Here is a 25,139-nt window from a genome sequence, read left to right on the forward strand (position 1 = left end):
CCTACTGATCAGACAGGAAAACCAGCCCAGTGAGGAGCACAAAGCTGGGACCACAACTCCGGCTTCCAGACCCCAGCTGGGGCCTGACATTGCCCCTGAATCAGCTCCTGGCTCCAGGCGTCTTGGGGGCCCAGCTGTGGACAGGTTGTAAGGCCTGGAGGTGGCTGACCAACCCCACTGGGTCTCCACCTCTGTCTGTGCTGGCCTGGCCTGCCCTTGGTGGGGGCACAGGCCTGGTAGGGAGACCACAGATTCCTTCTAGAAAGGGGAGGCGTGTGTCTCATGATCTCAACACACACTCCATTGGAGTGGGGAAGAGAGGCTGCAGGCTGGGGGGACCTTCAAGGATGGAGTGGGGTGGGACTCAGCCCACCCCTCATGGAATCCCCTCGGGCCTGGTGCTCAGGGCAAGCTCCACACACAGTAAAACCCAGGGCAGACCCATGGGCCAGAAGACCCCAACCCCCGAGAGCCCTGGTATCCTCTGGACTCCAAGAGGTGTGAGACAGCACTAGCCTCTGTCCTCTGCCAACCCCCACCCCTCCTCTCCCTGATGCACCTGGCAACAAGGCAAGACCACAGCCCACCTTCTACACCTCCCCGAGGCTCCTCTGCCCTGCAATGGGATTTCAGGTACAGGGTGAGGTGGGTGCTTTGGGAGGCTGAACCAATGCCTCCTTTCCTTGGGGAGGGTCTGGACTTGGCCCAGAAAGGAGCCAGGGCAGGGCAGAGCTGGGTAGATGGGCCACAGCACAGAACAAGTCAGCAGCAGGCTGGGCAAGGCTCCCATGCTGGCACCCAGGATCCCAGGCTGACAGCTCAGGACTCTGAACCCACCCTAGGCCTGTGAGCCTATCTGTCCACTCACCAGGAGGGCCCCTTGTACCACCCATCAACCCATTCATGTGCTTGGCTATTGGCTATTCTCAACCCTTGGCCACCCTCTGGCATAGGTGGTGGACACTGCTCCAGGGGTGGGGACAAACAGGAGTTGACTTACTGAGAGGAAAAAGGAAGAGAGTCAGGTGGCTGCTCCAGTGCCCACCGCTCCCCCACCTCTCTGCTTGCTAAGGCCAGGTCTCTTTGCTCTCTGAGACTCAGTTTACCCCTTTACACCAAGAGCCTGGATCTAGCCACACCTGACATTCACAGATTCCTCCACCCAGGGGCCAGAGCAGATCCCTGGGCATGAGGTCTGGGGAGGAGAGGGGCAGAGGGCGCACCCCTTGGGACCCAGGCCCAACTTGGCTCCAGTCTGTGCAAGGGATAATCCAGTCCTTCTGGGCAGGTTGGGCCCTTGTGTGGGGCATCCGCCGTCCAGTGAGGCATGGGGTGCTGAGGGCATGGCCAGTGGGGGTAAGGACCAGATCCAAGGGATGACTAGAGACGAGAGGATGGGAGCCTCAGCCTGTCTGTCAGCTCTAACCTCAGGACTGGTGACAGGGGGCACCTCCAGAAAGAGACCCCCTCCAGACCCTTCCCACTCAGGCTGAGTGCCATCATGACATGAGTGCCATCATGGAATAGGTAGGGAAACTGAGGCCTGGAGGAGAGAAGGGGCACCATCGTAAGTAGGTGCCTGAAGCAACCCTTCCCCTGACCATGCGGTGGGAGGGGAGTTGTTCCTTCTCCCATCAGTCCAGTGGGGAATTTCTCAAGCTGCCCTGGCCCCCCGCTTATCCCCAGTCATACATCTGGGCAGGGCCGGACAGAGGCGGGGCACACTGAGAGGCTCAGAGCCAGGAAAACGAGGGTGTCCAGGCATCAGGCAGAGAGGGGCTGACTCCCAAGCAGGGCTCGGACCCAAGGACAGCTAGAGTTGGATGAGACCCCACTCATTCAATGCTCTAAGCCAGCTGTGTCCCTCCCATCCCCCACCATCACAGCACTGCCCACTTGACCTGATGCACCCACTGCCACCTAAATGGGAGGCCGAGTTTTGGACCTGGAGGTTGGGACACAGGAATCTGATGGAGCACCCTTTGGGCAACCTAAAGTCTCCCGAATCCTTCACGGTACAGCCTGCTGGAGACCAAGGGAGGAGCCTGATGGTGGGGAGAGGGGACAGGAGCACACAGCCCCCCAGGTACCCCTGTGAAGTGGGGCTGAGGGCTTCCGGGCCCATTGGCAGCTCTTTCCAAGGGAAGACAGACGGCTCACCGTTCTAGAGAAGGCCAGTCTCTGAGCTGATGTCTGCCCTTCCTTTCACCCCCAGGACATCCCTGGGCCTCAGGGACCCACAGAACAGGCTGTTCTCAGACTACCCAGCCCATCTTGCCCTCCCCGGGTCCCTGCCTGCTGAGTTCTGCCATGCCCTACCCACCACAGGCCAGGGCAGCAGGTCCTTCCCTTGCACTGGAGCCCCTTGGGACTCCCTCACTGCGCTACACACATCAGGGTAGCCTGGGGGCTCCAGATCTTATACCCAAAGATGCGGAAGGTCCTTTTTGTTTAGCCACACAAGTGTGGCTATGGTCCCTTGGATCTGCCCTTTCTGGACTGGGAAGGCCCTAGGCTCCCCATCCTCAGTCTCACAATGTCCCCAGGGTCGCTAGCCTGGCTGTAACTGAGCCCAAGCATGGTCCCTGGCTGTCCTCTCCCAGCAACACGTCCAGGCCCCCCACATGTGGTGGCCCCCATCCCCCCTCAGCCTCCTGTTTGTTCACTGACAGACCCCCGTTATCAGCAGAGAACACACACAGGAAGTCCGGCTGGGAAGGGCCCATCCCAATCCCGATTTACACAGGACGGAGCATAAAAAGCCGCCCTTCCTTGCCCCGGTGGAGCCTCCCTGCACCAAGCCAGCTGCCCCTCAAGGCTGAGAGGCCAGGAGGGTGGGCCTTTGGAGGTGCCTCGGGGTAGCCAGTGGGCCCAAGGGGCCAGCAAGGGACAGCGTTTGTCCCTGGCCTGAGGAGGCAGCTGTGGTGGCCATGGCGAAGCCCAGGCGGGGGCAACATCAGGTATGGCAGGGGTTTCCTTGGAGGGGCAAGGAGTGGGCAGAGTGGGCTGAGTGCCCAGGGCTCCTGATGGCTGCCCCAGCTGCGGAGTGCGCTCCCAGCCTCCCTACTGGTGCCATCTCCACTGCACAGAGAAGCTACATGGGCCCCTTGGCCAAGCAGTGCCTGGTGGTGTCCAAACCTAGGTTCCAATCCAGTCTGCCTGGTAACCCCTGGCTGCCCAGGGTTCCAACACCTCTGGAAGGAGAAGCAGAACCAGTCTGGCCTGCATCTCCAGAGCAGCCCCAGCTGGCGGCCAAGCTCAGCTCAGCTGGGCCCAATAGGAGGGCCTCAGTGTCCCCCACTCCTCCTCTGTGGAGACCCCCCCATCCCAAGGGCTTGGGGATGCAGGAGGGGGCTGGCCAGGGAATCAGCCCTGGGGGTTGTCCCACAGCCAGATCTGTACCTAGGACCGAGGGAGCGCTTATGCCAGCCTGGAGCCCCCATCTCCTGCAGGGCTGGCCTTGAGGGCTTAGGCTTGGGGACAGCCTGGTGGGTGACTCTGCCGACCTGCCTGGGGTCCTGGGGAAGCCTCATTCTCCTCTCCGTATCCACCCAGATAGTGGAAGCCTCCTCCCAAAGCCCTCAAAGTCCCTAAAGCCACTGTGGGGCCCAGCAGCCCCACTTTTTGTCTCATATGTCCACGTATGACTCCCAAGGAGTCTGCCTGAGAACACCCATTTTTCAGGTGAGAAAGCAGAAGGCAGGGTCTCAGCTAGGTTAGGACAGAGAGGACCAGACATTTCTGCCCAGAGCTTCTATCTGGACTCAGGCAGGAGGTTGGCAGGCAGGTTGAAGGGTCAAGTGATTGCAGGGCCTCTCCCACCCAGAGTCCTCTAGGCCCCACTCTTAACTCTTTATGCCCAGGACTGAGTGAGAGCTGCCTTGCTTGGGTTTAGGGGGTCAGGACATCTAGGAAGCCCCATTCCCAATTATGAGTATCTTAGCAGCAGCTTCTAGGAGCTCCAAGGGGCCCCTCATCTGGGAAAGGGACCAGGAAGGGAAGGCCTCGTTCCAGGGGCTCCTCTCCAGATACCGGGACCCCTCCCTTCCTTCAGCTCCTGTGTACCAAGGTGGCCTGAGCAGCTGGTCCCTGGCCTGGTCCTCTTGGGCTGTGTGGGGACCTTCAGCTCCACTCTTTGCAGCACTCCCATCTCCAGGGAGCCCAGGGCTGGAGGAAACAGCTCCATTTGCAGACTGGGGCAGAGGCCAGTTCCACCTGGGTCATGACCAGATTCAGGGGGTGGAATAGAGGTCTGTAGGTCCATGCAGGCAAGAGGTCCCACAGCAGCACCAAAGTCTGGGCTCTAGTTCCCTTCCCAGCTCTTGTCATCAGGTCACCTGGGACCTGCTAAGGCTCTAATGCACTCCCGTCTCTCACCAGCAGCCCCCAGCACAGAGGAGGCACAAGTGGCCCCCACCACCAGCTGTCACCAATGTCCAGGGTATGATGCGTTCCCCCTCACCAGGTGAGTACCAGCAGGCCTGGGTACTCTAGGGTGGTACGGACATGTTACACATATGTCCACGTGGGTGATGTGAGCAGGGCCCTGGGCTTAGGCTTGGGCTGGTGGCAGGCCCAGCGCCTCACACACCAACCATGGTGTGGAAATGACCTAACAGTAACAGAGTTCCCAGGGCTGCTTTACATCACCTTATACATTCTGAAATGGGAGAGGAGAGGTGACCAGTCCAGGTGAGGCCCTGAGGGCCTGTCCATTCCAGCAGGAGTGCTCTGTCTTTAACAGAGAAGTGACCAAGACCATATGGTGGGGGTGCTGAGTCCTCGGTCCTGGGTCCTGGGGAGTGCCAGGTGGGAGCTGGGACAGGCCCCCCCAACCTAACATAATGTGTTAGAGGGAGCTTGGTTTTGCACCTAGATGGGCTCAGTCGCATGGTCTGAAAGGATAGTGGGTCTCTGGACCTGGGGGACTCATGATGCTGGCTCCGTGTCTGCAGACAGAGGTCAGTTTCAGCCCCCGTGCCTGGGGAGAGCCGCTAGTTTGCTTTCAGCCCAGGGGCTCAGAGCTAGCAGAGGGGCCCTTCCCCCTGCCCCAGGCGGCCTTCTGCCTCCTGGCTGCCTGGCTCAGGTCCCCAGTGGCCACAGCCCTGGTGCGAGGACTCGTGGAGGGCCTGAGGATTCACCGAGGCAGCTGGAGGTATCGCAGCTCGGAAGCGGGTCTGCGTCAGCTCCGCGTTCTAGCTGACTCACTGCCCGACCTGCGGGCTCCTCAGTTTCCCCATCTGCGCAATGGGGGCGGGCAGGGCCGCCTGTCCTGGGCCTCTCTCGCGGGGGCGGGGCTCTTGCGGGGCCGCCAGGTGGGGCGGGGCCGGGGGCGGGGCGGGGCGGGGCTCGGAGCCCCCACGGCGCGGGCTCGCGCGGCGGCGGCTGCGGTGGCGCGTGCGCGCCCCGGATCCGGCGGTGAGTGCGGAGGCAGCCAGGCGCCGGGCTGGGGTCGCAGGGGGCGCCGGGTTGGGGTCTTCCGGCCGCCAGGGACGGGGGCGGGGATGGGGGCGGTGGAGGGACCCTCCGAACCCCGGCGGGCGGCGAATGGGTCCCTGCTATCGCAGAGCTGGAGGCGGCCGCCGGGCCGACGCAGAATAATCGCGGGGCCCCGGGAGGAGAGCGGGCCGGGGTGCCGCGGCTGGGCCGCGCGGAGCCTGGACGCGGGACCCCAACCCCTGTCCCTGGCGCGGCGGCCGGGTCCGGAGAATGGGCCAACGGCCTCGGGAAACGGCTCCCCCTGCCGGTGCCGGGCGGCGCGGCCGGGGCAGAGGGCGCCGCAGCCCTCACCTGACCTGGGCCTCGGGGCCCCGGACCCTGCAGCGCAGTCAGATGGCCTCCCTGGGGTTTGTCAAGCCCCGCCCTCGCTCCCACCCCCATGGAGCCGGCCGCGCGGTGGGGAGGAGCAGCAGTGGCGGGTCCTCAGTGTGGCCCCGCCTGCGCCCCTACCCCGTAAGTCCTATCGCCCATAGCTCCCCTCCTGGTGGGAGCAGTCGATGCCTGCCTCTGGGGACCGGCCTCCCCGAGTGGGGGCTGCGGGGCTGCGGGCCGGTCTTGGGGGAAGCAGGTGTGGGCAGGGTCCGCAATGACGCTGGAGGGAACGGGATGGGGACCTTACAGCTTATCAACCTGCGGGCAACGTTGCCACTCACGCCCGGCTCCGTCCAGCCGCCGCTGTAAAACCAGAGGGAAATGAGGTTTGCGAGCTCAGCTCGCGCGGCAGCGCCAGGGGCTGCCTTTGGCCTTGGGGAAAAGCATGACTTTGAAAAATTGAGTCTCTCCTCTTTTCAAGCGCCGTTCCTTGTCCAGACACCTTTCAACAGTCATGGATGGTGGTTGGATGGCTGTGGTGGAGGGTAGTGACATCAGCGGGAGATTGGCCTACTCCAGGCCCCAAAGGTGGGCACAGGGTCTGTGGCACTCTGGCACACTGCTTGCCCAGGCGCCTGAGCCCTATGCCCACCTCTTCCTTGGGTCCTGTTGCCCAGTGCAGCTTACCCCTACCATTTCCAATCTTGCTCCCACCACCCCCTGACAGCGTCCTCCCACCAGCCCCCCCACCCCCAAAGAGTTAGTCTTCCCCAGCAGCCCTAACTAGCAGGCTGATCCCCTGCCCAAAAACTCCTGTGATGCTTCATTGTCTCCAAACTAAGTCCCAACACCTCAGCTGCCCATGGCAGCCCCTGCCTGTTCACCAGCCCCTGTCCTCCCTCCCCTCCCCAGCCCAGATAGGGGACGGGAGGTGCAGTAGCCCCTCCCTAGTTGCTGTCCCTACCGGACAGTGTGATGCAGTAGTGCAGAGTGGCTGTGCCCGGCTGAGTGACTGACGGTCAAGGCAGGCAGTGGTGTCCCCCATGGGGTGGGGCTTGGCCAGTAGCAGTGGGTGTCACTGTTTGTGGGACAAACTGTCAGAACCAGAGAGGCTTCAGAGACCCTAGTGAGAAAACTGAGTCCTCGAGGAATAGACAACTGACCCCACGCTCCCCCTCCACCTGCCTCCTGGCCCTTTCCTGCTGAGAACCCTGTAGGACTAAGCAGCCCACTGGGAGGAACCAGACCCTTTGGGGAGCCCCCATGAGAAACTCTGGGTGGGACCCCCAGCACAGTGTGGAGATTCTTAGCTTTCTGGACCTCTGACTCTACACAGGACAGGACCCAACCCACTCTGCTGTCCCTGTAGCATTGTCACAGACCATTAATTCTGGGTTGAGGTCTCTCCTATTCCTAGGAAGCCTCACCGGCCTCCCTGACCCCCACTAGACAGCATGCAGAGAGTTGGAAACCAGCTCCAAGGACACCTTGGGGACTCCCTCATTACCCCCGGCCCCCCTCCACAGAGTGTGGAGTCACTGCTTTGGGAGCTCTGGGCTATTTGTATACTTAATGCAGTTTGGGAGGGACCCCCTCTTCATGTATGCCACCCCCTCTGGCGGTCTCATAATGTGCACATCCCACAGCCACTGGTGGGGTGGGTCTGCCTTTGGAAGAAGGAACTGAAGTCCAGAGGGCCCTGGCCAGCCAGGTTCTAGCTCTTTCCACCAACACCCTGTTTGCAGACTCAGCCCTGCCCTGCTGTGACAAAGAGGGCACCAAACTGGTCCTGTTGCTCCCCTGGCCCACCTACTTGGGAGTCATTTCCTCTGGTGCCCTTGGGCGTCCCAGACCAAGCCCGGCAGGTTCCCAGTGATTCCTGTCCTGTTCCTAGGGCTCTAGACAGTGTCACTTATCTGTGGCCCCCAGGCCCAGCTGTGGCTGGTGAGGGGCCAGCCTAGCTCAAAGAGGTGGGCCAGAGGGTGGGGAGAGCTGGCACTGCCAAGGGGGCTCTCCTACTCATGAGGACTCGTGAGGAGAGGCAAAGCTGGGCAGGCATCCGGCAGCCGAGAGCACAACCGGAGGCCTGGGTTGGGGAGGCCTTTGGAGGGTCTCACAGGGTCATGCTGTGTGCCCTAGACTGCCCAGAGGAGAAGGCTGTCCCACCCAGAGACAGGCCATGTGGGGCTCCTGGGAGCTGCTTCTGGTATGGCTTGTGGTGCTAGCAGTGGGTGGCACCGATCACGTCTACCGATCAGGGTGAGCCAGGGCAAGGGCCTCTGGGGGCTGGGGGTGGAGTGGGGCCAGAATCCCTCAGCCCCCACCCCACCCCAGGTAGCCCCTAATACTTGAGAGGTTCTCCATGGGCTCCTGCTAAGGGTGAGGCCCCTTCCTCATATCCTCAGTTCCCTTGGGTTCCAGGGCTGGGAGGGTCCTGGCTCTGGGACTCCCTGGCTAACTGCCACCCCCACCCCCCAGCCGCAGGGTGTGTGCTACTAGGGCTCCCCAAGGCCCTGTCTCTGAGCCCTTTGTGCAGCGTGTGTACCAGCCCTTCCTCACCACCTGCGACGGGTACCGTGCCTGCAGCACCTACCGGTGGGTGTCCCCACCACCAACCTTGCCCAGGGCCAGTCTCCCAAGGTGCCCCGTCTGCCATACACCAGCCTGCCTAATAGTGGTGAACCCTGGGCCCCAAGATGGGGAACTGAGGCCAGAGTGGTGAGAGGACTTGCTAAAATGGATGTCCCAGCCTGGCCTGTCTTCATGGCGCGTTCTGAGATGTCACATAATCACCTCCAACACTGGCCTGCATTCCAGAACCCTGGCATCACCTCAAAGGGCATACCCATGTTTCAAGGCTCACCAATCCTGCCTGCACCCCTCCATTTTCAGGGCACTTATCTCTCCCTCCCCTGGCATCACTGGCTGCAAGTTCTTAGTCACCCAGGATGATGCCTGACCCCCTGGAATCTGCCTGTCACCCCAATAAGCATAGATAGAGACCCTGAGATGTCCAGTCCTGCTCTCTTGAGGGGCACTAGTTCTCAGCCTTGGGGTGGTGTCCTTGTTCCTGGGTGTGGGACATTCCTTCTCCTCCTATAACCTAGAAACACTTGGGAGGGGACGGTGCAAGCCTGGATTCCTGAGCTCCCCATGCCCCGCCTGCCCTGTGGGGGAATCTGGATTTCAGGACATGAGATAAGCCCAGCTCCTAAGCGCCCTTAGCCTCTAGAGCCCTGGAGCAGCCCAGGCAGGGCCACCTGCTGGCTCCTCAACAGGAGTGTTGCAGTGGGTCCCTTGCAGTCCCTGGTGCTGCCCCTGCTCCCTGTCAGTCACGGCTGGGGCTTCCCACCACCCCTCAGGGTCCTGCTCAGCACCTGAGTGGGCAAATGACTGGTCCACTGACCCTGGTACCCTCCCTCAGGGAGAGGACTTCTGGGGACACATTGGGGTGAGCTTGCTTGCTCAGAGATGGCTCTAAGTGCAGGAGGCGGCAGATGGGAAGGGTGTGGTGCCCTTCTGACCTACCTACCTGCCCCACAGAACCATCTACAGGACTGCCTACCGCCACAGTCCGGGGCTGGCCCCTGCCCGGCCACGCTACGCTTGCTGCCCAGGCTGGAAGAGGACCAGGGGGCTCCCAGGGGCTTGCGGAGCAGGTGAGGGCAGCAGCCCTGCAGAATCCAGCCCTAGCTAAGAGGGCAAATACTACCAGACCTCCGGTCCACTCCTGCCTTACTCAGTAACCTTGAGCAAAGCACATCCTGCTGGCTGCTGCCCCCCCACCAACAGAACACTGGCCTCCCCCACCCACAGCAGTATGCCAGCCACCATGCCAGAATGGAGGGAGCTGTGTCCAGCCAGGCCGCTGTCACTGCCCTGCAGGATGGCAGGGTGACACCTGTCAGTCAGGTGAGGTTGCCTCTGCCTTCTGGGGAGGCCCTGGGCAAATCTTCTGGTCACCTGCTTGCATGTCCTGGGGTCACTGCTAGCCAAACAGTGGCCTATTAACAGGTGTGCTTCAGGGGGCTCAGTGTGGGTGGGACCCCTCCTCCTGCATCTGACCCACTTTCTGCAGATGTGGATGAATGCAGTATTGGAAGGGGCAGCTGCCCCCAGCACTGTGTCAACACGGAGGGCAGCTACCGGTGCCAGGGCTGGGAGGGGCACAGCCCAGCTGCCAATGGTACACTCTACCTGCCCAAGGGAGGGCCCCTCAGGGAGGCCCCAAACCTGACAGGTAACCTCGCCCCCCCCTTGCTGCAGTGTCTGGCTTAGGGAGTGGGCAGAGGTGTGTGGCACCCTGTGGCTCTGTGGGGGTATAGGAGTGCACAAGGCTGCAGGGGGTGAGCCATGCCTTCCTGCGGGTGGAGGACAGATAGGGCTCCTTCCGAGTTAAGGGGAAAGCTGCCCAGGGGTCTCATCTCTACCAACAAAGTGGAAGACTCCACCCTGGGTCCTGTCTGTATCCCAAACGGCAGCCTGGAAGACACTGCACCTCTGCTGGTGACGGGACATTATTACTTTTGGTACGCGCTGTGACACTTCAAACTCGTACCGTGAGTAATAATGCGCTGTCCACAGCCCAACACCAGGAGCACATGCAGCTCAGAACTCAGCCTGAACCACCTGCAGCACAGCCACAATCCCAACACTTGGGCACGGGCCAGGGGGGCTACATCTGCCCAGAACCACACAGTGCAATGTCCTGGGGAACAGGGCCTCAAGAGCTCCAGGCCAGCTCCTGGTGCACAGTGGGGTCCACCACAGGCCTAAGGCTGAGTCTCCTGGGCTCTGCCCTAATGGCTGGAACCTCGGCCACGGCCAATCCCTCCAGACCAGAGACCAGCCTCGGGGTATGGGACAGGGTGGCAGCTGCCCTGACTCAGGGCCTGGCTCTGCCCCCAGGAGTGGACAGTACAGTGAAGGAGGAAGTGCAGCAGCTACAGTCAAGGGTGGACCTGCTGGAGGAGGTGAGGCGGGGATGCAGGGCCTTGCCAGCCCTTGCGGCAGCCAGCTCTTTGGTGAGGCCCACCAACTTCCATGGTCCCCAGGACACAGCTGTGGGACTCACTGGGGGTCACCTGTAGAGACCTTGACCACAGGGAGGTTTCCTTGTTGCTGATGGCCCAGGGGGCCATGGCCTGGACTCCACACTGGGCATGGGCAGCTGGATATTGATTGGGATTCCCAGGATAAAAGACAAGCCTGACCTCCCCTAGACCACATGGACAGCCTGCACCTAGGTCCAGGGCTCCATCTCCACTTCTGTCCACACAAAGTGCTTTTGCCAATCTTCCCACAGGCTGTGCCCTGGCAACCTTCAGAAGCTCCCTTCTGCCCTTACTGGTTCCCCTACCGGGACCTCAAAGGCTGGGCCTTCAGGTGTGGTAGCCCCTTTAGTGGACATCAAGAACCCCACAGCCAGGCCCCTTGCTAGCACTGCTTAAACTCTCCCCGAACAGAGAGGATGAGTTGCTGGCCATGGCCACAACGCCTTCTGCACTCCCCCAGAGGCTGCAGCTGCTCATGGCACCACTGCACAGCCTGGCCTTGCAGGCGCTGGCGCTTGGGCTCCCGGATCCTGAAAGCCTCCTGGCACACTCTCTCCAGCAGCTGGGCCGCATTGACTCTCTGAGTGAGCAGATCTCCTTTCTTGAGGAGCAGCTGGGGTCCTGTAAGTGCTTGAGACCCTGGTGGGGCAAGGTGGCCATAGGCCCAGAGGGCTGGAAGGCTGCCAGAGCTGTGACCTCTGACCTCAGCCCCTCATCTAACCCTAGGCTCCTGCAAGCAGGGGTCGTGACCGGTCTGGCCAAGGCCTATCTCCTGACCCAGGATGGATGGGGCTGCCTGCCCTGGCAGTGACAGCAGAAAGCGGGGATGGGCCCTCTCCTCTCCCCTCACTCAGGAGGCCTCCTGGCGACTGGGGCACATGTTGGGGCTGGGGAAATCTTCTGTGTAAATGCCTGGCAACCCCACAGCATCCCGGGGCCCTGTGTGGCAGAGAGAAGGTACAAGGCTCCCTGCACAGAGCCAGGGACTGCTGGCAGTCACTGGGCAGCCTGTCTGGAGGCAGGGTTGGGGGTCAGGTGGGGCCTCTGCCCTGTTTTTATCAGAATAAAAGTGAGACTTGAGCTGCTCTGTCAGTGGATAGATTGGGGGCCTGAGAAAGAAGCTCCTTCCCACCCTGTGCTGGGGACAGTGCCCTCCTGGCCATCCCAACCAGGCCCACTGCCAGGTGCAGGCTGGCAAGTGGGAGCATGACAAAGAGGGGTCCCTGGGGGGCACCTCAGGACCTGGGCTCCCCATCTCCGAGGGCAGCCAGAGCAGGTGGATTTTGAGAGGCCACAGAGAGGCAGTGGGTCCTGGGGACAAGTGGGCCACAAGCAAAGCTCAATGGGCAAATCTTCAGCCTCCTCCACCTTCCTGCCACTCCGCCTATCCCTGCCCACTGTACTGCAGAGGGGCAATGGATCTACCCTGGACGGGGGAGCACTATGGCAGGAGTGGGGAGTGCTTGCACCTGGGCCCCTGGGGGGCAGCTGGCCCCTAACCGTGAAGCTGGAGGGGGATAGCCTAGAAGACAAACGCCCCTAGGCAGAGGCCTAAGGCAGCCCCTGCCCACCCAGAGTGACCACAGCTTGCAGGCACTTCCAAGAACTCCTTTATTAAAAAAAAAAAAAAAAAAAAAAAAAGAATTCCTTTATAAAGAGCAATACTGACTCCACAGTGTCCTGGAGGCTGGCGGAAGCGACAGACCACACTTTCCGGCTCCCTGTGGTCCAGGGTGCATATGACTAGGAGTCCCTACCTCTCCCTGAGGGCCTGATGCAGGCCACAGCCTGGACTCTTGAGCCTGACTTGGCCCTAGGCACCTGGGCTGGCATGAGGGGGCACCAAGCTGGGGCTGGCCTGCCTAGGCCTGGGCTGTCATGAGCCCCTACTCAACCCACCTGTGAGACACAGCCTCAGGCCTGGTTTTACATCATCCCAGACCCTGGAGGCACATGGGGGACAAGTCTCAGCCCTCAGAGCCCAGGGAAGGTCTGGCTGACTCTCCTGGAGGGGAATCGAGGGCCTGGGTCTGGGGTTGGTGACAGAAAGGACTTCGGGCTTCCAGGGCCCGAATGAAAGCCGGGGGAGCCGGGGGGAGCTGGACACAGTGATATTTGGCAGCCTGAGCAGGGGTCCCCCTTGTCCATGCTCCAGCTGTTTTCCTCCCACCTGTCCTCCCCCAGGTCCTGCCTTGCCCCATGGCCCAGGCTACTGGGCTGGCTGGACCCTAAGCCCTGTAGTTGCCCCATTCTCCTGGGGCATCTTGGATATGTGGAAGAAGGTGCTCCTCATGGCTTGGTGGCAGGTATCCACAAGCTTGGGGACATCATCCTTGGTGAGACCACTGGTGGAGATGGCATCCAGCACTTGCACAGTGATTGTCCCTGTGGTAGGGGCAGCAGGTGTCAGCAGCCTGGGGAAGCCTCTTGCTGCCCCTTCCCCCCAAAGCTGATGCTGGCCTCCCGCTCTTTTAATAGAGGCGATTTTGACACAGTGAGGGCAGCTCCTGGCATGTGCTCCATGGGTGTGACAACTCCATCCTCCCCTATAACCACTACCCACCACACACAGCCTGTTCCCGCAGAACACTCCTTTGGCCAGGCCCCTCACTGCTCAGCCCTCACCCCACTGTGTGCCTCCACCTCCACGGAGGTTAGGGCTGCGGGGGTCTTAGATGAAAAAGCTTGGCTCCTCCCCACTGCCCTTCAACATTTGACCCCACCTTCTCATGAGAGGCCAGGGCACCGTGTCTGGAGTGTGGTGTCAGGATGCAAGGGGCAGAGGCCCCGAGCTCTTTGGGCAGTTCAGATGGACCTGGGAGGCCACTAGCCTTGGACTGCCTGGTTCCATGTGCCCCGCAGAGGAAGCCGGATGCACGGGCTCATTACCTGCCCCAAGCACAGGGAGAAGCCGCCTTGCGTCCCCTGAGCCATGTGCATAGCCTGGGTCCATCAGTGTGTACTTGGGCACCCAGCCCACCTCATAGGGTCACTGGTGGCGGGGGTGGTGGTGGAGAATGACATGAAGCCATGACAGCTCACTGCTGGGACTCCACACTGGTTTGTTCTTTCATTCACCCAATGCCTGCAAGCAGCCACCCAGATGTAGGAGCTACTGTTACCGTTCTGAGGGGTATACACAGGAGGGTACCTGAGGTGAAGAGCTTGGTCCTGGTGTTGTAGAAGGAGGAGAAGGAGGAGTACACCACAGGGATGATGGGCACCTGCGGACAGGAGACCAGGCCTGCAGCGGGGCCCTGCCTGCCCACCTGCCCTCTCCCACCTGAGCTGGGTCCAGCTGTCCTGCCCTGGGCCTGGGACACCTGCACACGTGCCCTGGGCGGCCCATCCTGCCTGAGTTGGCGCATGTGTTTGTCAGATTCACGTCTGTCCCTGCACTGAGTCATTAAATTAGCTGTGCGGAGGGCAGGATCATGTCCAGTTTAGCTGGGGGACGCCACCAAAGTCTTCCCTGCCCAGCCCTCCCTTCCTGTCCTCTCCCCCATCCCCAGGGGCTGGGGAGTACTCTGGCCCAGGGAGAGGGTAAAGCCTGCTGGTGTTGCTGGCAGACACCAGGGTCAGATCTAGCGGTGACAGGCACCTGGAGCTAATCATTAAACAGGGCAGGCAGGAAACCTCTAGGGCACCAGCAAGAAGGCTGAGACCATCAGGCCCTGTGGGACAGGGGGAGGGATGGGGAGCCTGTATGCTAGCTGAGGGCTTCTGCTTGTGTCTCCTCCCTCAGCACCTACGGACCTAGCCCTTCTCCCTCCTAGGGAGGTGACATCAACCCCAGGCTCAGCATGTGTGCCCTGCACCTTGCACCCCAGAGCCCCAGAGAGCAGGGGATGGTTGCTGGGTGGAGCTGGCCAGAGCCTCCAGAATAAGGACTCCCCAGAGCCTGCACGGGCACCCAGCTGTACTAGAGCCCACCCCTGCCCTGAGGCCCTGTGCTCCAGACCATGGCTTTCCCCTGACACAACTCTCCCCAGCACAACGGCAGGGGTGGGATAGGCACTGGACACTCACACCCCAGGACAAGCTGTACCCCTGGATGCCGAGGACCAGAAAAGTCCCAAGTGCAGAGGCGGAGCTCACTGCTCCCTCCACTCAGGACCAGCCCTGCCCCATGTGGAGAGCGCTGTCTGTCCAGACCCCTACCCGCAGGAGCTGTGGGGACACTGAGGGGGCAGCTGACCCTCAGACACAGTGCAGCCCACGGGCCAGCAGGCAACCACAGCAACCTCCTGGCCCCTGCCTCGTACACTAGTCCCCTTCAAGCAGGTCAGAAAGTGGGGGCTAGAGCCCAAGTGCAGCCAGTCAGACCCCAGGCCTCAGAGTGGGGGAAGGAGGGACTGCCCTGCTTGGTAGGTCAGGGGACCAGGTGCTGGTAGAGAGCTTGCCCTACTCAGTGGGAGGCCCCCAAGTGCCAGAAGCCCCCAGCCAGGCTGGGCAGTTGCCTTCAGCAAATCCACACTTGCTTCCCCATCCCCTGCCCACCTCAGGAGGGCAAGGCCCTGGCCTACCTGGGCCTGGATGGCCAGGTAGAAGGCACCTTTCTTAAAAGGCAGTAGGTCCCCGTTGTCATTACGCGTGCCCTCGGGGTAGATCCACACTTTGAGCTGGGAAGAGAAGGGGACAGTAGAGCTGGCTGTTCCCTGGGGACCCCAGGGAGGTAACACTCCTCTCTCTCCCCCCAGGTCCTGAGCAACCCCAGCAGCTGACAGCCTGGGGCACAACCCTGGCTTTTCTGTGTGTAAATCTGCAGACTCCAAATCCATACTGGAGGAGGGGACTGTTTCTTTCTTTCTTTTTTTTTTTTTGCAGTTTTTGGCAGGGGCTGGGTTTGAACCCACCACCTCCAGCATATGGGGGTGCCCTACTCCTTTGAGCCATAGGGGTGGTTTCTTTTTCTTTCAAAACAAAATCACTGCGGGCCCAGCGCCTGGCCCAGGTCCCAGAACTCACGTTCTCCTTGACCATGCGCTGGCCCACATCAGCCATCACGGTCATGGCGGTGCTGGAGCGCTGCCGGTTGATGAACAGGACGCCCCCGAGGTACATGATGAGGCCCACAGGGCCCAGGAAGAGCAGCTCCTGCTTAGCAATCTGCACGCAACGCTCGGGGAGGACCTCCATGAGGCCTGCACCAGCACGAGGAGAGAGGGAATGGGCTCTGTGCAGGGTGCCACTGGCGTAGCAGGAACCCACCTCCCACTGGCCCCTAAGTGGGTACTGGGACAGAGGCACGGCCATGCTCCGTGTCCCCAGCTCAGGGAGGCCCGCAGTGGGAGGCAGGTGTGGGTCCCCATCTGCACCAGCGCCCACCTCCACCAGACACTCTAGCCCCAGGCCTACCCATCATGTCTAGGATGCTCTGGTGGTTAGAAATGATGACACAGGGGTGGTCCACCTCCAGCTTCTGCTGCCCCTTCACCTCAAAGCGAAGGCCGTACAGATACTTGAAGGATCGCACGAACCAGCTGATGATGCTGCGGAGCGAGGGTGACAGTACACTGAGGTCCCAAGGCCTGAGACCCCAGAAGCCGGCCCCCCAGCACAGGACAGGAGACCATGGGACATGTAATAGAGATAGCCTTCAGAAGGCATAGCCCTGGGGGCCCATGTCACCCACCCTTAGGCTGCTGCCCTGCCTCAGCCTCCCCAGCTATCAGGGAAGACATAAAGGAAGGCGGCCACTCCTATGTCCACGGCCCAGGGCCTGCCTGGCCCTCACCCCACACCCCTACATGCTCAGCCCTCCTAGAGTGGTGCACTGGGCTACCATGTGGGGGAGCTGGCTGGAGGGGCCTGGGGCATTGAAGGACTTGACCCAGGGAGAGAGTGATCCCTGCATCCCTGCAGAGGCTGAGCCCGTCCACAGAGGGGAGTGACCATCCCCTTAAGATAGAGTCCCATCACGAAGAAAGCGTCAGTGCCAAGTGGAGGTCTTTGCAAGGAGCAAAGTTTGTTTCTGCCATCAATGGGACTCGCCTTGGCCACAGCCCCAGAGGCACTGTTTCATGCCTCCTGGCCCTCCTGGAGAACAGTTCCAGGCTCTCTTTTTTTCATGAAGCAGGCTGGGGAGGGTTAGGGACTTGCTCATGGCCACACTGAGAACAGGAGCAGAGCGGGGCCCCTCTTGGGTCCCAGCAACTGTAAGCCCCTTCATCTCAGCAGCCCCCATTCCTAGCAGGTGGCCAGTCATGCTGGAGGCTGCCTTAGGGTACCTGCAAACTTGAGGTGGCCTGGTCTAAGCAGCCCATGATGGTTGGGACCAGGCATATCCAAGGGGCACCTTAAGTCTCTGCACCCAGCCCCATTCACCCCAGGACAGGAAGCACAGAGATAAAGCACTGGCCAGGCCAGAGGAGCATAGGAATAAAGGGTGGCCTCTGCCCCGTCACTCTACTAGGGTACCTGCCTGTGAGGGGCCTGCCTATGGGGTGACAGAGCCTGATGCAGGGCCCCTGGGTCCCTCCTGTCCCCTGCAGGTGGTAGGGGGAGGGGCACAGATATGCCCAGCACTACCCCAAGGGCCACTGACCCTGCTGCATTCTGCAAACAAATTAGTACAGCACCCCCACCGCCCACCTGCCACCACAGGACAAGGAAGATTCTCCCTTTATATGCAAAGGCCAAGTCACTCTTCAAAGTCCCAGAGCTATCTCCAAAGAGCAGAGCATTTCAAACCTAGGCCCTTTACCCAAAACCAGATTGTTATTTTGTTGTTGTTAAAACGTAAAATTCATCATCTCCAACAGTTTTTTTTGGAGACAGTCTCACTCTGTCCCCCGGGCTAGAGCACCCTGGCATCACCCTAGCTCATAGAAACCTCAGACTCTTGAGCTCAAGGGATCCCTCCTGCCTCAGCCCCCTCAAGTGCTGGGACCACAGACATGAGCCTCCACGCCCCACCTTTCTTCACCACTTCTAAGTGCACAGTTCAGTGGCAATAAGCACATTCAAGCTATAAGACCATCACCCTACTCAGCTCCAGAATGTGTCCACCTTCCCAAACTGAAATTCTGTCCCCAGAAACACTAACTCGCCACCTCTATTCCCCTCTCCCAGGCACCCACCTCTATGAGTCTGACAACTCTGATCACAGGATTTGTCCTTCTGCATCTGAAAACCAGACTCTTAACCATCTGTGCCTATACAGAACCTACCCCCAGTGGGAAGGCCGACTCTCATTACCTCATGCTACAGATGGGGAAACTGAGTTTCATGCAGTGTTTGGTTCAGACCATCAGACGAGCCACCTTTCCCAGACTCTGAAAGCTGGGCCTCCTCGGACCTGCCAGCCCGCGCCAGCTTGGGGCATCTCCCCCTAGGCCAGACCGGCCCACTGTCCCCTCCCACCCACAGGGCAGGCCCAGGCTGGCAGGTCCTGGGCCGCGCTGGGAGGGCTGCCTGACTGTTTGCTTCCGTCTGCTTTCCCATCTGCAAGCCCCGCTGCTTGGGTCACTGCAAGGCCTGCAGGAGACAATCCAGCAGGGAATTCACACAACAGAAAGAACATAAATAAGGAAAATAATTAAATCGCATCACCTATCAAAGAAGTGCAAACTGAAACAGGAACCCTGTCTTCACCCTTCTTGTTGGCACAGATTAAAAAGGCTGATTACGGAGTGTCGGCCAGGAACACGGGCACAGGGCCAGCCACCAGCAGGGTGGGCAGTCAGAGAGACACAGACAAGAGTCCAGAAGAAACCTGGTCCCTTTGATCTCACAAGGTTCTTCCAAAAATTTACCCTAAGGCAGTGGTGAGAAGGCTGGCAGAAACTCAAGTGTGGTCTGAACGAGGAAAATCTGAAAATCCCAAGTGTCCACCAGCAGGGAGGGGCAGAGTAAACTAGAGCCCATGTCGCCAGCTCAGAGCATCACCAGCTCAGGGCAAGAGAACGTCAGAGATTTCTGTTCATTCACTGCAAAGGATGGACAGCTGTGGGTTTCATGACAGTGACCATAACTGACCTGCACTTACACAGCGAGGTGCACATGGTGGGGGAAGGCTCAGCCCAAATCCAGAAATGGACAGAGGTTCCCCCAGTAATGGCATCTGCCGGTTTCATTTTTTTTTTTTTTCACTGCAGCAAAATGTACATTACACACATTTTACCATTTTAACTAATTGTAAGTGCATAGCCCGGTAGCATGAAGTAGTCTCACACAGCGTGGAGCTGTCACCCCATCCAACTCCAGGACTATCTACGCGGCCTGCTGTTAAGGTGTCTACACTGTGTACACCCCCACCCTGGGCGGCACCGAGTGGGACAGACAGCGGCAATGGGCAGCTGCTCTAGGACTCTGCCAGCAACTGCTTGTACCACACAGCCTGAGGGAGATGCCGAGAGGCACTTCCCAGGACCAGAAAGAACTGTCCTCAAGGGGACACTTCATCATCTGCAGGTGGCGCACGTGGGAGTACCACATTTTTCTTCCCCTAATGTCCTATATTTCCAAGGCTTTCTGTACTAGGAAAGTATATTCAGAAAGTCCCGAGTTACGAACAAGGCGGGTTCTATAGGTTTGTTCATAAGCTGAATTTGTAACTGAGTTGGAACAGGTACATTTACCTGTAATAGCCCCCGTTCATAAGTGGGAGTCACACCTATGTCGGATACACGTGACTCAGGGATGGCCTATACTCTCATTTTAAGTATTTCCTCAAAGAGAAAGGTGTGTCCTGAGCTCTACAGTGACTCCTACAGGCACAGCTGGTGAACCCAGGGTAAGCAGCCCCTTCTGACCAGAGGGAGGAACAGACACACCACCCAGCCTCAGCCTGGCAGCCTAGGGTTTATCGTGTTATGTTCTGACAATAATCCCACAGGTAGGTATAGTCATTGCACCACCTGGCCAAGGTCAGACAGCAGGAGACCAGGATGACCTGGGCCAGCCGCTCTTTGGAGCTGGATGAAATGCTGGGCCAGTGGCTGCTGGGGGCTCCCGAGCCACAGGAGGGGCTGAGGAGTTTGCTGCAGCCTCTCCAGCAGGAAGCTCAAAGTGGCCAGAGCAGTCCCCTAAGGCTTTGCCCTGCGTCCAACACCCCACCTCGGCCAAGGTCTCCTCCTGGCAAACACAGGGCTGTAGGGGACAGCGCTGTCCTCTTCCCTAAAGGAGCTGGGGCTCCAAAGCTTGCAGCAGCTGTCACACTGTGCTGGACCCAGGACAACACACAGCTTCAGCTGTAGCCCCACACCCTCCAGCCCCTAACTTCATGCCCTGGGCTCCCCACCTTCCCAGGACACCTCAGCAGGAGGGCAAAGCCAAGATTACCTGAAGCTAGTGGCCCAGGATAGGTAGAGAGCCCAGCCCAGTATTCTGAAAGCATAGCTGAGTGCTGCCAGGTGGGTGACGGCCACCAGCTTTGCAGGGTACAGCCCCGAGGAACAGCCCAAGGTCCAGAGTCTCTCAGGAGCCTTCCACATAACCCTGGACCAGAAGCCCACCTAGAACTGAGTGCTGTACATGGCCCAGACTCTTTTGGGGTCTATGAGGAGCTCAGCCCCAGGATACTCGGGCTGCTCCCAAGCTCGGGCTCTGGCTCAGACAGACACAACTAGGGTCCTGGCTCCCTTCTTACCTGCTGTGACCTCAGATAATACACTTGACCTCCCTAAGCTCCTGCTGCAAGTGGCTAAATGGCAGTTCAAAGCCAGGGCCCAGAATGCTAGCCCAGCTGTCCCCAGGGAAGGTCACTCTCTGATCCTTGCTCTCAGCTCCTGGTCTTGGGCTGGGCCTCTCTTAAGAGACCCAGACTGTTCTGTGAGCCCCAGCTCACCAGTCCTCAGCCAGAACCCATAGCCAGACTTGTGCTCTGCCCAGAGAGAGAGCTGGGTGGGCTCACTCAGAGCGGTGCTGCTGGCGCTGGGCACACATGGAGAGCTATAGATGGCACCCAGGCAGTGGAAGGCCCCGGACAAGCACCTGGCGGAGCAGGGAGTTTCTGATAAGTGGTATTTGAGCTGGAGCACAGGAGTGACGGTTCCTTGGGGCTAGGGCAATTCCAGCCTGTACAACACCCCCAAGGGTTTAGAAGGGTGAGGCAGCCCTCCTTAGAAGGGCAAGGAGACAGTAGGGCTGAAGAGAGGCAGGGCCAGGGAAGCTCGCTCACCCCTGGACTCTAGGGCTGAGAGATCTAGTTTTGGGGCCTGGAGGAGGGGGGGTCTGTCCCCTGATAACACCCCAGGAGAAACAAGGGCAGAGTTTCCTGTGGGACCAAGGCACCTAGTGCCATGATGACACAGGGCTCCCTGGTGGCATTATATCCCATGCATGTCAGGGGACCTGGGACCACACAAGGGGTGGCAATTCTGGCTAAGAGGCTGAGCCCTTCAAGGTTCCATCCTTGACCAAAAGACAAGTCCCATGGCTTCTGTGGCCCAAACAATGCCCATTCTCCCTTCCTCAAGGATCAGTGTGGACACCCTTGCAGCTGGGAGCAGCCGTGACCCCTAGGTCCTGGCCTTCACATGTGAACAGAGCACAGAGTCCCCCATGAATAGGGCACCCTTCCTCTTCTGCCACAGTGGCCGCACCCTGGGCCCTGAGGATGATGGTGCCGCAGGACCAAGGAGCTAGCTGCTGGCTCTCACCTCCCTGGGGGCACAAAGGAACAAACTGCTCTTTGGTTAAGCTGGCATTACTAGGGTTTCCTGGACACACGGCTTCTCTGGACTATGATGTCCTCTCTGTCACATGGATGGAACACAGGAATCTGCCCCTGGGACAAGGAATGTGGCCTTTAGCTCTACCCTAGCCCTGCATGTAGGGACAGACACCACCAGTGGGGTCCTTGGTCTCAGCCCCCTGCCTCAGTTGTTCTTGTCCCATCACTGTTCCTTACATACTCAGGACTCTCATCCAAATGGCAAAAGTCCCCACCTGGAACCCTGTGGGGAAGGGCCAGCCTCAGCCTGGCTGTCTTGGCTCAGGGAGAAGATAGAAAGCCGAAAGGGGGTGCAGCGCGGGGCTGTCCTACTAGAACTTGAGGTTGGCAGGACATCCAGCCCACAGTCCTGCAGCGGCCCAGGACTATAGAACTGGGCTGGGCACAGAGGAAAAATGAAAGCAGGTAGTCTGGAGTCCCTGTCAGTGGGTTAAAACCCCAGTTCTGCCACATCCTAGCTCAGGAACCATGGGCAGGCAATCACCCTCTCCTCTCTGCACACCCCCCCCAGCCCGTAGTTTCAAGCTGTCTCCTCATCTGGAAGATGAGACACACCACCAAGGTTGAAGGCACTTGTGCAGCCTTAGTAGGTATAGATGGGACCTAAAATGAGGGGTAGGCAGACTATCCCCAGGCAGCCCTCATCTTCCTGGACCCCTTCCCTCTCTCTGCATTTCCGACCCCTCCCTCCTTGGGAAGCCCCCACTCTGAGCCTTGCTGGGAGTCTCGGGCATCATCACAGGGGATCATCTGAGTTGGAACAGGTACATTTACCTGTAATAGCCCCCGTTCATAAGTGGGAGTCACACCTATGTCGGATACACGTGACTCAGGGACGGCCTATACTCTCATTTTAAGTATTTCGGGCATCATCATAGGGGCCCTGGGGCTCAGGGTGCTCGGGCAGGGGTGTGGAGCAGGAGGCCATACAACCCTGGGCTTTCCACCCAGACCTGCCCCCTCCTCTAGCCCTCCCTTCTCCCTGGGGGACCCACGTGCCATCAAAAACGGAGCACCTGCTATTACCCAGCCAGACGTGTCCTAGAAGCTGCCCCTTCACAGGACTGAGTCTAGACACTGGCAGGGAGGCCCCACCCAAGCACCTCTCAAGATCCTGAAGAAGACACCCTAGCTGGCCAGAATCTCTGGGCTGAGAGGCAGACAGGATCAGTGGGGCAGGAGGGCCCAGAGTAGCCTGGCTACTGGGCTAGGTCCAGCTACTACTTCTGATTTGGCCTCTGGGAAGCAGCTTTGAAGTCCAGGCAGAAGCCATAAAGAGCAAGTCAGGCCCTTAAAGACAAGGAGCTACTTGCAAAATGCCACCCATGGCCTGGCTGGGAAGTGGGGCCTCCACTCCAGGTCCTCCCAAGTCAGGGCCAGCCCTGCCACTTCCGAAAACACAGGGCCCAGCCCCTGCCTGCCCCCCCCCCCAGGACACCCCAGGCCCAGGGTGCTTTGCTGGCCTCAAAACCCAACATGCCATCCCCAGGCCTGGAGTGGCCCAGACCCACTGGGGTCCCCCTGCTCTGAGGTGCCCAGGTGCTAAGTGGAGGCTTCTCACAGGGAAACCTGTCTGCAGGGTGAGCCCTGCACAGTCCTTGTGGGCCTCCAGCATCCCGGCCCTGGAGGACGGTGGCAAGCCAACATGTGGGCTGGCCCTGGAGTCTGTGCTGTCTGGTACACTGGCCTGGGCCCTCTGGGTAGCACAGGGACAGGTCACCAAGAACACACGCAAATGTTCTATTGGAAACCTCCCAGCCCTGTGCACTGAGTCCCCATCCACTCTCAGGACCACTGTCCCCCTTTATTCCTGGGGAGCCATAAGCCCGTGAGGCTGGCCCTGGGGGGCCAGTTCAGGCGGTAAGCCCCCACAAACACTGGCAAGGACAGAGATGGCAGAAGACCAGGAAACTCTCACCTACTGCCCTGTATTCACAGGGGCTGGCCAGGACCTCAGGGACCACAAGGCCCCCACACAACGCCACAGCCAAGAGTCCATTGCAAAAGCCAGTAACTAGACAGTCCAAATAGGGCAGAGAGAAGTGTAGCAACAGCCCCTGGATGGCAAACAGGGAGAAAGGGCAGGAGGGGCCTTCTCTCAGGCAGCCGTGCCCCCCACGTCCCTGCACCCCCCAAACAGGAGCAGCCTCCAACTGCCCTGGGCAACCAGCCTGATCCTCCCCCCACTCCCCAACTGCCAAAGCCATGTTCCCACCCTTTGGGAAGTGTTCAGAGGAAAATTTCAGCCACCTCCCCCTTCCTTCCCTTTGCATGGAAGCTGGACCCCAGGGGCCCCCGGCCCCCTTCCCAGCAGACAGGTTCCCCTCTCATCTCCCCACCTTCCTAAAAAGAGGAAGGAGCCAGAAAAAGGAACCTGGAACCTGACCGCCACCCCTGAACACAGGTGCATCCATCACCTGGCGGGTGGGCAGGAGGTGGGGCTAGAGAGCACAAGAGGCGCCCAGTGCCCCTGGGGGAAGTCCCCGACGTCAGGGCCTTGGTTTCTCCGCGAATATAATAGAACTAAGGCCCTTCCAGCTCGGCCGGGCCTAGGCCCCCTTCTTTCGGAAATCCGCCCGCCACCCGCACCCCACTGGGGGCGCAGGGAGCAAACGCCTGCCGTAAGAGCGAGGGGACATTGTGACGCCGGCTCTGGGAGCCGCTGCCCGTCCCCGCCGCCTGCCCGTCCGAGCTGGCCGAGAGCCCCGGAGAGCGGCGCCGGGCGGGGCAGGAAGGAGGGAAAGGCGAGAAGAAAGTTGGGGAAGCGGAAGCGGCGGCGCGGCGCTCCCCAGGCCCGCCCGCCCGCGCGCTCGGCCCTTGCCTCATGTTCTCCACTGTCCGGCCGCCGTGGCGCAGCAGGCAGATGACCGAGGCCACCGTGGACATGGTGAAGCAGAGGAAGCAGTACAGGGTGACCTTGGCGTAGAACTTGACCGTGCGGCTCAGCTGCACGAGCAGCAGCAGCAGCAGCAGCGCCGCGGTCAGCCACGGCCAGAACTCCATGGCGCGGCCACCGACCGTGCCCCGACGACGCTGCTCGCAGGCTCCCGGCCCAGGCCGGCCGACTCACGGCTGGCGACCCTAGCGCTCCTCCCGGCCGCGCCGCGCCTCTTATTGCGAGGGCGGCGGGGCGGGGCGCCGGGTGGAGAGAGGCGCGCGGGCCAAGGAAGCGCCTAGGTGCGGCGCCCCGCCCCCACCCCTTCCCCCCGCCGCTGCTGCCCCACCCGCGACTGCCCCCACCCCGTCCCGCTGCCACGCCAAGCCCTCCTCCTGCCACTCCCCACCTGGGTTCCCACCCCAGCCCCGTCCTGTGACACTCCCTGCCCTAATCCCTGCCTCCAGGGGCACTGAGGCTCTGGGCGATGCTCCCAGCTTGCCGGCCTGAAAGCCCACAAGCAACCCTGCTGGCCTCAACTCTGGTGCCGCCCCCACAGTCTGGGCCTCCTCGCCCCACCTAGAGTCCCCCCACCTGCAGCCAGCCCCCTGCCAACCTCAGGTGGCCATAAGCCCCTCGGTCCAGAATCACAGCTCCCCAAGAGCGGGTAAAAGGCAGCTCAAGGCCGACCACTGTGCCAGTCCAGTCACCATATAAGGTG

The 25,139-nt window shown here is 60.4% G+C and overlaps 2 protein-coding genes across 8 annotated transcripts; one reads left to right on the forward strand and one right to left on the reverse strand.

Moving 5' to 3' along the window:
- The first annotated feature begins 2,902 nt into the window (after positions 1-2,902).
- Positions 2,903-11,945, forward strand: EGFL7 (EGF like domain multiple 7). Of its 7 annotated transcripts, XM_053558151.1 has the most exons (10): positions 2,912-2,960; positions 4,381-4,465; positions 7,951-8,070; positions 8,290-8,406; positions 9,355-9,470; positions 9,628-9,723; positions 9,890-10,051; positions 10,720-10,784; positions 11,326-11,488; positions 11,592-11,945. In XM_053558151.1, the coding sequence occupies exons 3-10, from the start codon at positions 7,991-7,993 to the stop codon at positions 11,612-11,614; spliced, it is 822 nt and encodes a 273-aa protein (XP_053414126.1). In that variant the 5' UTR covers positions 2,912-2,960; positions 4,381-4,465; positions 7,951-7,990; the 3' UTR covers positions 11,615-11,945. The 7 variants fall into 7 exon arrangements, with proteins under 7 accessions (XP_053414121.1, XP_053414126.1, XP_053414119.1 ...); XM_053558146.1 differs by having other exon boundaries at positions 2,903-2,960; positions 4,384-4,465; positions 11,326-11,945; XM_053558144.1 differs by having other exon boundaries at positions 11,326-11,945.
- A 544-nt stretch (positions 11,946-12,489) lies between these two features.
- On the reverse strand, positions 12,490-24,649 carry AGPAT2 (1-acylglycerol-3-phosphate O-acyltransferase 2). Its single transcript, XM_053558152.1, has 6 exons — positions 24,365-24,649; positions 16,224-16,357; positions 15,834-16,009; positions 15,392-15,487; positions 14,017-14,089; positions 12,490-13,250 (listed from the first exon to the last, which is right to left on the reverse strand). The coding sequence occupies exons 1-6, from the start codon at positions 24,544-24,546 to the stop codon at positions 13,075-13,077; spliced, it is 837 nt and encodes a 278-aa protein (XP_053414127.1). The 5' UTR covers positions 24,547-24,649; the 3' UTR covers positions 12,490-13,074.
- Between the last annotated feature and the right edge of the window lie 490 nt (positions 24,650-25,139).

This window comes from Nycticebus coucang, chromosome 2 (assembly GCF_027406575.1).
Source record: "Nycticebus coucang isolate mNycCou1 chromosome 2, mNycCou1.pri, whole genome shotgun sequence".
In the NCBI taxonomy this organism is placed as follows: domain Eukaryota; kingdom Metazoa; phylum Chordata; class Mammalia; order Primates; family Lorisidae; genus Nycticebus; species Nycticebus coucang.